Source organism: Colletes latitarsis, chromosome 11 (assembly GCF_051014445.1).
Source record: "Colletes latitarsis isolate SP2378_abdomen chromosome 11, iyColLati1, whole genome shotgun sequence".
Taxonomy (NCBI): Eukaryota; Metazoa; Arthropoda; class Insecta; order Hymenoptera; family Colletidae; genus Colletes; species Colletes latitarsis.
Genome location: NC_135144.1, coordinates 28,936,173 through 28,947,112, shown reverse-complemented (window position 1 = coordinate 28,947,112; position 10,940 = coordinate 28,936,173). Strand labels below are relative to the sequence as shown.

At 36.4% G+C, this 10,940-nt stretch overlaps 3 protein-coding genes across 3 annotated transcripts; 2 read left to right on the top strand and 1 right to left on the bottom strand.

The window, feature by feature from the left end:
• Positions 1 to 33: 33 nt before the first annotated feature.
• Positions 34 to 587, bottom strand: LOC143347364 (uncharacterized). The gene is made up of 2 exons (XM_076776434.1): positions 385 to 587; positions 34 to 196 (listed from the first exon to the last, which is right to left on the bottom strand). The coding sequence occupies exons 1-2, from the start codon at positions 459 to 461 to the stop codon at positions 34 to 36; spliced, it is 240 nt and encodes a 79-aa protein (XP_076632549.1). The 5' UTR covers positions 462 to 587.
• A 612-nt stretch (positions 588 to 1,199) lies between these two features.
• Positions 1,200 to 5,781, top strand: Faf2 (Fas-associated factor 2). Its single transcript, XM_076777528.1, has 8 exons — positions 1,200 to 1,804; positions 1,907 to 1,987; positions 2,527 to 2,752; positions 2,871 to 3,057; positions 3,137 to 3,310; positions 3,419 to 3,514; positions 3,647 to 3,959; positions 4,040 to 5,781. The coding sequence occupies exons 1-8, from the start codon at positions 1,742 to 1,744 to the stop codon at positions 4,202 to 4,204; spliced, it is 1,305 nt and encodes a 434-aa protein (XP_076633643.1). The 5' UTR covers positions 1,200 to 1,741; the 3' UTR covers positions 4,205 to 5,781.
• Positions 5,782 to 6,469: 688 nt separating this feature from the next.
• Positions 6,470 to 8,711, top strand: LOC143347900 (uncharacterized). Its single transcript, XM_076777529.1, has 4 exons — positions 6,470 to 6,935; positions 7,011 to 7,321; positions 8,248 to 8,497; positions 8,579 to 8,711. The coding sequence occupies exons 1-4, from the start codon at positions 6,844 to 6,846 to the stop codon at positions 8,658 to 8,660; spliced, it is 735 nt and encodes a 244-aa protein (XP_076633644.1). The 5' UTR covers positions 6,470 to 6,843; the 3' UTR covers positions 8,661 to 8,711.
• Positions 8,712 to 10,940: the final 2,229 nt, after the last annotated feature.

Sequence of the window (10,940 nt, the reverse complement as noted above, 5' to 3'; positions counted from 1 at the left end):
TGAATTCAGAAATAGAGGGTACTCTTTAAATTGTTACGGCAATTTGTTTTCTTCTCCATTTTCGCTTATGATATCGTTAATATTTAATCCTAAATTCTCAACTACTGTGGTTAACTTTTTATTTGCATTGATCACTGTTTCATGAAGCTGACCCTTTCCCTTTATAAGATGATTAATCATTTCCAACTCATTCTTACTGAAAAATCGAATAAACGTGTTTTATATGTTACAAATAAAAGTTCTAAGCTTCGAATTGTTTCGAATTTATTCTCTTTATATATTAATTCGAAACGTATCAAATCCCATCACTGTGGTTTCATTGAATTGTTTAGTAATTTGCGGGAAAACAAAAATATTAAAGGTTAGAAACTATTTAAATCTTACATTTTTGTTGTTACTTGATAAATGGCAAATAATGTCTGCTGAATTCTAACATCTACGTCAGATTCTTTCGACATCATGTTTACGCAAATGAATCGAATTTATAAACCGATGTTTACAGCAACAGGTGCATTACATATATTTGTATTGACATGATTTGAAAGCATCAAAAATCACAGAGTACAGAGTACTTTGTGCAGAAAACACCATGGTGCAATGTTACTAGAAGTACATTCATATATAGCGTTGTAGGGAGCATAAAGTAACTCTCTAGTTACTACCGCAGATGGCGCAGTTAGTCTAGGCGAGATAATCAGTCGTCTCCAAGCCAGCCTGAAAGACAGGCGGATAAAAAATCCTTATTTCCTAGGCCCCGTATCCCTATACGTAGGTTACAGCCTACAGCGTCCATTAGAAGATGATTTGAATACTTACATTTTATATAAAATTTTATATTAAATCATGCTGTAAAGATATTTATTTGAAATGTATCCTATTTCATCGAAATATGTAGGGATATTTAAACTATTTATGATCCAACGATTCTTAATAAAGAAGACGTACAAAATCATTAACCGCTATTTATTACAGTGATCGCAAAATTACAATCATTTGCATTTAAACTGACAATTCTAACGACGCGTGCAAAAAGCAATTATGAAAAATCACTAATCACTGAGAAAAGTTACCGTGATTGAGAACGAACGTGATCGATTCACAAGTAACAGTTCCAACTATTTCTAGTACGATCATGAGTGGAGGTCATTTTTACTGACTAGTTACATCCGTACACTATTCATCGATAGAACTTTTAACGCGCAAAGCTGTACGATTAAATAATATAAATACGATAAAATATTATCATAATACGTAGATATAAATGATTATAAGGTAGCCTGAAATTGGGACATTATTTGTTCTGGTCAGTTATTGGTACATTTGCTTTATTGGTTGCTAGAAGAAATAACTTTCTACCAATCATGAGATGTGGAAACTGTTGACTGTCGTTTCGCCAATGCATGCAGTTGACGTCACCTAAAATCGTGCCGCATGAAATAGAACCTTGAAACTGTAAATTATCGTTGTAAAAGTCATGACATCGAAAACATCGAGCATTGCACAGAGAGACGAGACAAAACGTGCCGTGATGATAATGAACAGAAGCCCATAAACTGTCGGCCGTGGACGCTTGAGGTTAAATCATTCTTGGTATCACGCTCCAAATGCTAGCGCAGTTTCATTGCAATTTCGCTCGAGTGCCTGACTTTTTTATCAGCTGATGAATTCAGTGTTGTTCCGTAGAGCCGCGTGACTAAACAATTGTTCGAGGGATATCTAGTCGTTTGACACGTGTATTGTCATGGCAGAATTCGCATTAAACGAACTTAATGGCGAGCAGACAGAGAAGATCCTGCAGTTCCAGGTGATTCGTTGTTTTTCACGTGCCATATCGTTTTTTTTTTCTTCTGTTCCGTGCTTGGTCTCCGAAGCCGTTATAAAGTAACATTAATGTTGTTTCTTTTAGGAATTAACAGGCATTGAAGACCTGTCAATCTGCAGAGATGTTTTACAGAGGCATAATTGGAATTTAGAAGTTGCTGTACAGGTAAAACTTTTCTCCTGTGATTTTGGAGACTTGCAACTATTTACATTCCGTTTATAAATAATACTCGTACATTCCTAAAATGGTGAAAAACATTCGATGCACGAACATAATTATTTTACTAGGATATTGAATAACTATGAGTTTGTAACACATACAGATCGATTGTGCAACATAGGTATCAATAATATCCCAAGGATTTATACGGAATTCTTGATGATCGATATATACTCTATTTTAATTGTTTTTGCAATACCCAACGTTGTTACTCGAAAGTTTGAGATCGCTTGTAACACTTTATTCGATTTAAATTCTTCGATTCTTTGAGCACTCAAGATCACAGAATAAAAAGAATTGCCTATGGCTTGACTGGTTGCCAAGCATCAGATTCAAAGTATTCGTATCCAAATGTAGCAATGAGAAAATGTCTAAATTGTGAATTGTATACGCGATTAAATATAGTGAAAATTCGATTTATATTTGGTTGTTTTTGATGTTTTTTGTATTTCTAATAACTAATCCGTTGTTTTCTTTGTGTTTAGGAACAGTTAAATTTGTACGAAGGACGGCCATCAATGTTTGCACAAGACTCGCGGTTAAGGCCGCCACAAGTTGTTGATGATAGTAATTCTAGAATATATTTTCATTATTCTGGAAGTTCTGGCGGCAGCGGTAGTTATTTATGGTATATATTCTCCCTGTGTTACGAGAGAGTGATCAGTATCATACAGCTAGTTCTTTCAATATTTAGAGGAAATGTTAGACCCGGTAAGTCTAAATTCCATTCAAGTTTCTCGTACCGGAAATAAAATTTGAACGTTTAGATTAGGATAGCCTCATATAAAATTTAATAAAAGAACTTATGTATTATTAATTGTGTTTAAAGTGTCCTCCGATCCCGTCGAAGATGTAATGAACTTCATTCGATCGTACGAAGAACGTTATGGTAATAGTCATCCTGTTTTTTACCAAGGCTCTTACAGCCAGGCTCTTTCCGACGCAAAACAAGAATTAAGATTTTTGTTGGTGTATTTGCATAAAGACGAAGCTCAAGATATCGATCAGTGGTGCAGGTAACGTTTAACACGTTTATGTAAGGTTTTAATAAATTTTGTAAATAAGTAACTTAAGCTGATGTTTCTATATATATAGGAAAACGTTAGGTGATTCTGAAGTTGTCAGATTCATAAATACGCGCACTCTATTTTGGGCATGTAATGTACAATCCGGCGAAGGCTATAAGGTAGCAGAAGCTCTTAGACCTGGATCTTATCCTATCCTGGCTATGTTCGTTTTAAGAGACAACAAAATGTCCATAGTCGACAGGTATGTAACATTATTTTTACGCTTACTAATTCTCTGCTAATTTCGTTATTTCTTTCTGAACCCGACGGGGGCAGTAGAAGTTAAACGATTTATTTATCTGTACTATAGGATGGAAGGAAGACCATCCCCTTCTGATCTAATATCTCGTTTGCAAACAATTATAGACTACAACGAAATTAATTTAATACAAGCTCGCCAAGAGAGGTAAAGTATTTTTAAAAATTAATTCTTGTTTATAAAAAAAACAAACTAATATTTCAATGGTACAGATACTGTTTTTTGAAGAATCTTTCAAAAAATTACGATCTTTATATCCAAAGATATTTTTTAATACAGAGCGGAACGTAGTGCTGCGCAATCTTTGCGTCAGCAACAGGATCAAGCATACGAGGAGTCGTTACGCGCTGATCAAGAAAAGGATCGTAAAAGAGAGGAGGAACGAAAAGCACTGGAGGAACAAGAGGCTAGGGAGAAAGAGAAATTAAATGCACAAGAACTAGAAATTCAACGTATTCGTCGCGAAAAAGAACTTACCATTCGTAAAGTACCTTACGAGCCAGAGCCTAGCAACCCTAACGCCTGTCATTTACAAATTAAACTCGGGGAGAGGACGATGATACGACGTTTTCTGATGTCGGACACAATAGAGGTAATTGACAGAAAACTTTATGCTTCTTTTCTCTTCTAATCTAGTACTATTTCGATAAATCGATTGTTTCCCCTTCGTAGGATGTGTACCATTGGATATTTAGTCAACCGGATTCTCCAGCATGTTTCGAAATAACTACAAGTTATCCGAAGAGAATTTTGTATCCATCCAGAGAAATCTCGACGTTATCGAAAGCTGGATTGACTCACAGAGAAGTTCTTCATGTTAACGACTTAGACGATTAACCTCTATTGATCTTTCAATACTGTATTCTTTGTGTTTAAGTATCATTCCACAGAAAAAAATGATACTGTCGTAAGAGACATTTATCAAAAAATAATATGTATATGTATATACATAAAAAATATATATATATATACATATATTTGATACATTCGAATATTTAATGTGAAGCGTAGTTCAATGATGGGAGTGCAGTTATAAAATAGGTCCACGAAGTACACCAGAGAAAAAAAGAAAAAGGAATCAAAAACTGTCTGTTACATTGCATCTTCTGTATAGAATTATCGTATCAGCTACTATTAGTACATTTATCATGTACTGTGAATAATACGCTCATTAAAGTACATATTGAATAGAAAAGAGCAGATTTCGTTTTAGAAACTAAAAAGAAACTTATTATATATGGATGTATGTATATATATACATATATAATAGAACTACACGAAAGCTGTACACCAAACATTTATTATACTCGTCTTAATACGTTTTAGCTTAAAAGGATCGTGTAATAAACTGACTATGAAATGTAGGTAATTTATAAGATAAGCAAACGAGATGCAGCAGTTGTAATTAAAGCATAGATTTTAATATGCAGTTTGGAGTTTTCTAAAAATTAAAACTACGCTGCGTCGATTCGAATCTGTACTTTGAATATAACCGAAGGAGATGTTTCTGGCAAATGTGGTTCCTTTTGCATTTTACCGTTTATGCAATTCTGGTCAGTCTTATTGGAAATACTGTTAGGTATAATGAAAAAAAAAAAAAACGAAGTCGCAATAGATCTATCGGAGGCATTAAAAATTATACTGGATGCAAATTTCTGTATCAGAAAGAAGAATGAAATTATGCGATAACGGTTTATCCTAGAAGATAATCTGTTTATTTTTGCATATCACGCGAACGCACGCGTAACGATGACATTCTCTTCTTTCATCGCGCGCGATATTTCGATATTTCGTTGGTGAATGCTTAAATTTAAATATATTTTAAAGTTTATCGCCTATGGACGAACAAAGAGCGACGAATCATTGTTCGAGTAATATTTGTTGCTTTGTTTGTGGTATATAAAGAAATCATCGTTTAGTATGTACGTTAATTAAGAGTTTAATTGGTTTTGTAAAGTTGGGATTTTAAAGATCGTTTATAATTTTTCTGGATATTTGCTTGAAATGTTCGTGAATCAATGTTTTCTTTCGACGCTATGTTTTTCCTGTTCAAAAACGAAAAACGAAAAAAAAAAAAGGAAACTGAAGAACAAAGTAAGCGACACTTACGAATTCGCGTTACTCCTTCTAAATGTTCTATAGAATAATATAAAATATTCAAGAGCAATCCATAGCATTTATATATACATATACAGGGTGTTCGACCACCCCTGGGAAAAATTTTAACGAGTGATTCTAGAGGCCAAAATAACACGAAAATCAACAATACCAATTTTTTTGTTTGAAGCTTCGTTAAAAAGTTATTAACAAAATTATTAATAAAATTTGTCCACCTACACGAATTTTTTTCTCACAAGTGCGTAGGATTTTGGGGGTATGCCTATTTACCAAAAATGCTTGTAATTGACCTCTGCAACTAAAAATAATTTTTCCAAGACGATTCGAAAGTCTTTTTTTCCACCCAAAACTTTCAGCACTTACTCGAATTTTTTTCTCGAAAGTATGTGTATTCACCGAAAATGATTGTAATTGGCCCACGCAATTGAAAATAATTTTTTCAAAATGATTTGAAATTTTTTAATTTCGCCGAAAAAATTTCTGGTCGGTGTAGAACTTTAAACGTTAATAAGTTTTTAAGGAAGCCTCAATGAAAAAGTTGGTGTTCTTGATTTTTGTGTTATTTTGGCCTCTAGAATCTCCCATTAAAATTTTTCCCACGGGTAGCCGAACACCCAGTATACATATGCATATATAAATCGTTTGATAAAACACGGTCTGTGCGATGCGTCAGATTTGTTAACCATTAAATGTAAACTTTTGTACACACATTTTGTGATCTAGTTTTGATACATCTTTATTTCTCCTTTGGATACTCTCTTCTGTACATACGTAAATGCTCGGATATTCAATGCCAGCTGGTGTCTGATGCTGGATATTGCTAATCTTTTGTTATCATTTAATGCTTAAATAAACATATTTCAGAATATAAACATATTGTTCCTATGTATGTCTTATCGTGCATTTAACTGCATTTTTATGCGACGCGACATGTGTATCGTTGACAAAATTTCGAATTTCTATATTGCTAATGCCAAGCATCAGATGCAAGCACGTCTTCTGGGTAAATCGCAACCAAGAAATTATCTAGAGAAAACAATCGGTTTTGCATGCACGCAGTGGCGGATTTAAACTAATTTTTTTGTAAGTTTATATTCTAAAAATTGCTATTATGTATTAAGAACGGTATTCGATTGAATTCTTTAGTCAGTGCGGTAACCTACAATTGGTCACTCGTCGTTAAAGATTCATAGATACTCTTTTCAAACATTGGAATTTTCAATTCGCTATGTTCACGCAAAACGCTGTAAATCGTTCTTGTTTCGCGTTTACACGAACGATCGTAGCAGGCTGAACCCAATCGTCATTTGTCAACGAGCTTTAGTCAATTGACAAAATGACTCACTGATGGGCCATACATGCTCATAAACATATTAAAAATGTTTATTTATTTGGTAGCTGTGGTGGCTACGTTATTTATTATTTTTGGACTCGTACACGCTAGGTGTTTGTAAGTGAATACTTCTTTAAACGGTTTTCTAAATCGAGTATACGAAATCTAGTGAATTTCGTTCCGTGATTCTAGAAAAAATTGGATAGGATCGTCGATTCCCTCCTCTTTCTGCAACGAGCTGGCTCGTAGACCCGAAACTGAGACGTCGTTGAACAATGAAGGTCTCGAATCTACCTTCGCTACCGGAAGATCTCCAACAATAACCGACGAGATAAGAGAGTTTGAAAATCTCGCGCTTCAAAGAATTACGTTCGGCAACAAAGAAAGATCATCGGATGTGTTTATAGCAGAAACCGGAAGCAAGTCGAGAAATTTGAATCCACCGCGATACTCCTTCGAGAATCTACTTCCAGGCGAGAGGGATATAGATCTTGGATTGCCTGGTAAAAACACATGTTGCTATTTTTGATGATTCTATATACAGGGTGTTTGGCCACCCCTGGGAAAAATTTTAATGGGGGATTCTAGAGGCCAAAATAGGACGAAAATCAAGAATACCAATTTGTTGATGGAGGCTTGGTTAAAAAGTTATTAACGTTTAAAGTTCTACCAGTTATGAATTTTTTTCTCGAAAATGCGCAGGATTTCGGGGGTATGTCTATTCACCAAAAATGGTTGTAATTGACCCCTTCAACTAAAAATAATTTTTTTAGGACGATTTGAAACTTTTCAATTTTGTTGAAAAATTTGTCTACCTACTCGAATTTTTTTCTCGAAAATGCGTAGGATTTCGGGGGTATGTGTAATGACCAAAAATGATTGTAATTGACCCCCGCAACTGAAAATAATTTTTTTAGAACGATTTGAAATTTTTTTTTTTCCGTCGAAAAATTTCACACCTTCTCGAATTTTTTTCTAGAAAGTGGGTAGGATTTCGGGGGTAGGTCTATTCACCAAAAATTATTATAACTGACCCCCGCAACTGAAAATAATTTTTTCAGATCGATTTGAAATTTTTGAATTTAAACGTTAACAACTTTTTAACAAAGCCTCAGTCAAGAAATTTATATTCTTGATTTTCGTCTTATTTTGGCCTCTGGAATCCCCCATTAAAACTTTTCCCTTGGGTGGCTGAACACTCTGTATATATTTAAGAGCGAAAAAGCAACGTATATTTTGTTCAGACATATTTACATATAATTCGAAAACAAATTTTTATATAAAATTATTTCTTTTTATTTAATTTCAAGAAATTGGTTTCCCCGCCATTTTTTTTATTGTCAATGTGGGCGTATGGCCAATTTTACGAGTAAACGTAGATAATTTCAATCCGTAGCGAGGAAAAAAGAATTGGTTTTGCGTTTTGTAGCCACAAGGAATTTGCAACTGGGAACGACGAAGGACGACGAAGCTATCAAAACTTCGAAACAGGAGGGGAAGGAAAATATATTTGAATCGTTGAAGAACTCGTTAGAAAAGGGTGCTTTTCCGCCTTCTCGATTGAATACCAGCCAGATATACAATCTAATTGTAAAGGAAACGCTCAAGGACAACGCGGCGAAACGGAAGTTCTTAGAAATCGAGAAGATCAAATTCAACGAATCGCTGCCGGTCAAATTGTACGACAAATGCACCAACGTGTAATAGTTACGAATTAATTTGGTATGGTTCTTTTAAATTTATCTTACCTTTGATTGCAGAGTGGAACAGCTTCCTTCTTCGTCCGAGAACGAACCTGAACAGGAAACTAACATCAATAGTACAGAAAAATCTGACGATTAAATGTTAAAATGTAATAAACATAACTAATAAAACTGTGTACTAATATCTGAAATTACCTCAGATTACGTTCATGAACCACTGCTGACCACTGCTGTCTTTCGTTGACAACTACTTTTTACCTTTCTTTTCTTCTCCCCATTATTCCCTTAGTTGTAAGATACATGCCACATCTTCGCAAGGCTGCCAGCATTTTGGAAATGTTCCGGGCACTTTGGAAATCCGAATGGTAAAACGCCCAAGTTTGTTGTGGAATAGTTCGTTATTATCAACGATAGATGGCGCTTATTTTCGACCTCGAACCCTCTGGTGCTAAAACGCCCAAGTTTGTCGTGGAATAGTTCGTATCGCCCACGCTAGATGGACTTCACGACAAGCTTGGGCGTTTTAGCACCAGAGGGTTTGAGGTCGATAAATAAGCGCCATCTAGCGTTGATGGTAACAAAGTATTCCACGACAAACTTGGGCGTTTTAGCACCAGAGGGTTTGAGGTCGAAAAATAAGCGCCATCTATTGTTGAAAATGATAAACTATTCCACGACAAACTTGGGCATTTTACCATCCGGATTTCCAAAGTGCTCGGAACATTTCCAAAATGCTGGCGGCCTTGCGAAGAGGTGGCATGTATCTTATAGCTAAGGAAATAATGAGGAGAGGAAAAGAAAGGTAAAAATGATGAGAACACATAGAATTCTTTAAAATTATATACATTTATTGCCATAGATTTACGTTATACAAAGCTTTAATATACATATGTACTAAACCTAGTGTGGCTCTCTTCGTTGGTGGACTGACGTCTCCGCTGGCCTCTGCTGACCGCTGCTGACCACTCCTGTTACTTCTGACAACGTATAACGATTACGACTGGCTACTGTTAGCCTCTCCCAGCCCCTGCTGACCGCTGCTGACCACTGCTGACCACCGTTTATATTTCCGGCAACGTACAACGATTACTACTGGCTACTGCCAGCCTCTGCTGACCTCTGCCAGCATCTCCCGACCTAAGCTGGCCTCTGCCAACATCTCCCGACGTCAGCTGACCATCGCTGACCACTGTTGACCGTTGCTGACAACTTGTGACATGATGTAATATAATATAATATGTTTATATGTATTAAAGTTTTGTATAATGTAAATCTATGACAATAAATGATATAATTTCAAAGTATTCAATGTGTTCTCATCATTTTTTACCGTCCTTTTCCTCTCCAAATCATTCTCTTACCTATAAGATGCGGACCACCTTCTTCGCAAGTTCACCAGCATTTTAGAAATGTTCCAGGGACTTTGGAAATCCGAATTTGACCTTGACCTTGGCCCAGTTTCAAAAGTGGGTCAAGGCCATTCGAATCTTAGAAAAATTCCGGGCAGTTTGAGAATCCGGATTTGGCCTTGACCCAATTTCGAAAGTGGGTCAAGGCCATTCGAAATTTTAGAAATCTTCTGGCCGACTTGGAAATCCGGATGGCCTTGACCCAATTTCGAAAGTGGGTCAAGGCCATTCGAAATTTTAGAAATCTTCCGGCCGACTTGGAAATCCGGATGGCCTTGACCCAATTTCGAAAGTGGGTCAAGGCCATTCGAAATTTCAGAAATCTTCCGGCCGACTTGGAAATCCGGATGGCCTTGACCCAATTTCGAAAGTAGGTCAAGGCCATCGAATCTTAGAAAAATTCCGGGCGCTTTGGGAATCAGGATTTGGCCTTGACCCAGTTTCGAAAGTGGGTCAAGGTCACCGGCATTTCAGAAAACGCTCCGGGCACCTTGGAATTCCAGTTTTAAATAAAGAAACGGTTTCTTATAACTAAGGGAATAATGGGGAGAAGAAAAGAAAGGTAAAAGTGATGAGAACACATAGAATTTTTTGAAATTATATCATTTATTGTCATAGATTTACATTATACAAAGTTTTAATACATGTACATCATGTTAGAAGTTGTTAACAAAGGTCAGCGTGGTCAGCAGGGGCCAGCAGAGGTCAGCAGAGGGATGCAGAGGCATGCAGAGACTAGCAGGGGCAAGCAGTAGCAAGTTGTAATCGTTATACGTTGCCAGAAGCATCAGGGGTGGTCAGCAGAGGTCAGTAGGGGCTGGGAGAGGCTGACAGTAGCCAGTCGTAATCGTTATACGTTGTCAGAAGTAACAGGAGTGGTCAGCAGCGGTCAGCAGAGGCCAGCGGAGGCTGGCAGACGTCAGTAGTAATCGTTATACGTTGTCAGAAATGCCAGGAGTGGTCAGCAGCGGTCAGCAGAGGCTTCGAGAGACTAACAGTAGCCAGTCGTA

Bases quoted from the DNA above. Each gene is read 5' to 3' on its own strand.
- Faf2 (XM_076777528.1), top strand. From the start codon at position 1,742: ATGGCAGAATTCGCATTAAACGAACTTAATGGCGAGCAGACAGAGAAG. The intron at 2,753-2,870 runs GTAAGTCTAAAT...TTGTGTTTAAAG, and splicing joins TAGAGGAAATGTTAGACCCG to TGTCCTCCGATCCCGTCGAA. The intron at 3,058-3,136 runs GTAACGTTTAAC...CTATATATATAG, and splicing joins GATATCGATCAGTGGTGCAG to GAAAACGTTAGGTGATTCTG.
- LOC143347364 (XM_076776434.1), bottom strand. From the start codon at position 461: ATGATGTCGAAAGAATCTGACGTAGATGTTAGAATTCAGCAGACATTA. The intron at 197-384 runs GTAAGATTTAAA...TCGATTTTTCAG, and splicing joins TATCAAGTAACAACAAAAAT to TAAGAATGAGTTGGAAATGA.
- LOC143347900 (XM_076777529.1), top strand. From the start codon at position 6,844: ATGCTCATAAACATATTAAAAATGTTTATTTATTTGGTAGCTGTGGTG. The intron at 7,322-8,247 runs GTAAAAACACAT...TGCGTTTTGTAG, and splicing joins TATAGATCTTGGATTGCCTG to CCACAAGGAATTTGCAACTG. The intron at 8,498-8,578 runs GTACGACAAATG...CTTTGATTGCAG, and splicing joins GAATCGCTGCCGGTCAAATT to AGTGGAACAGCTTCCTTCTT.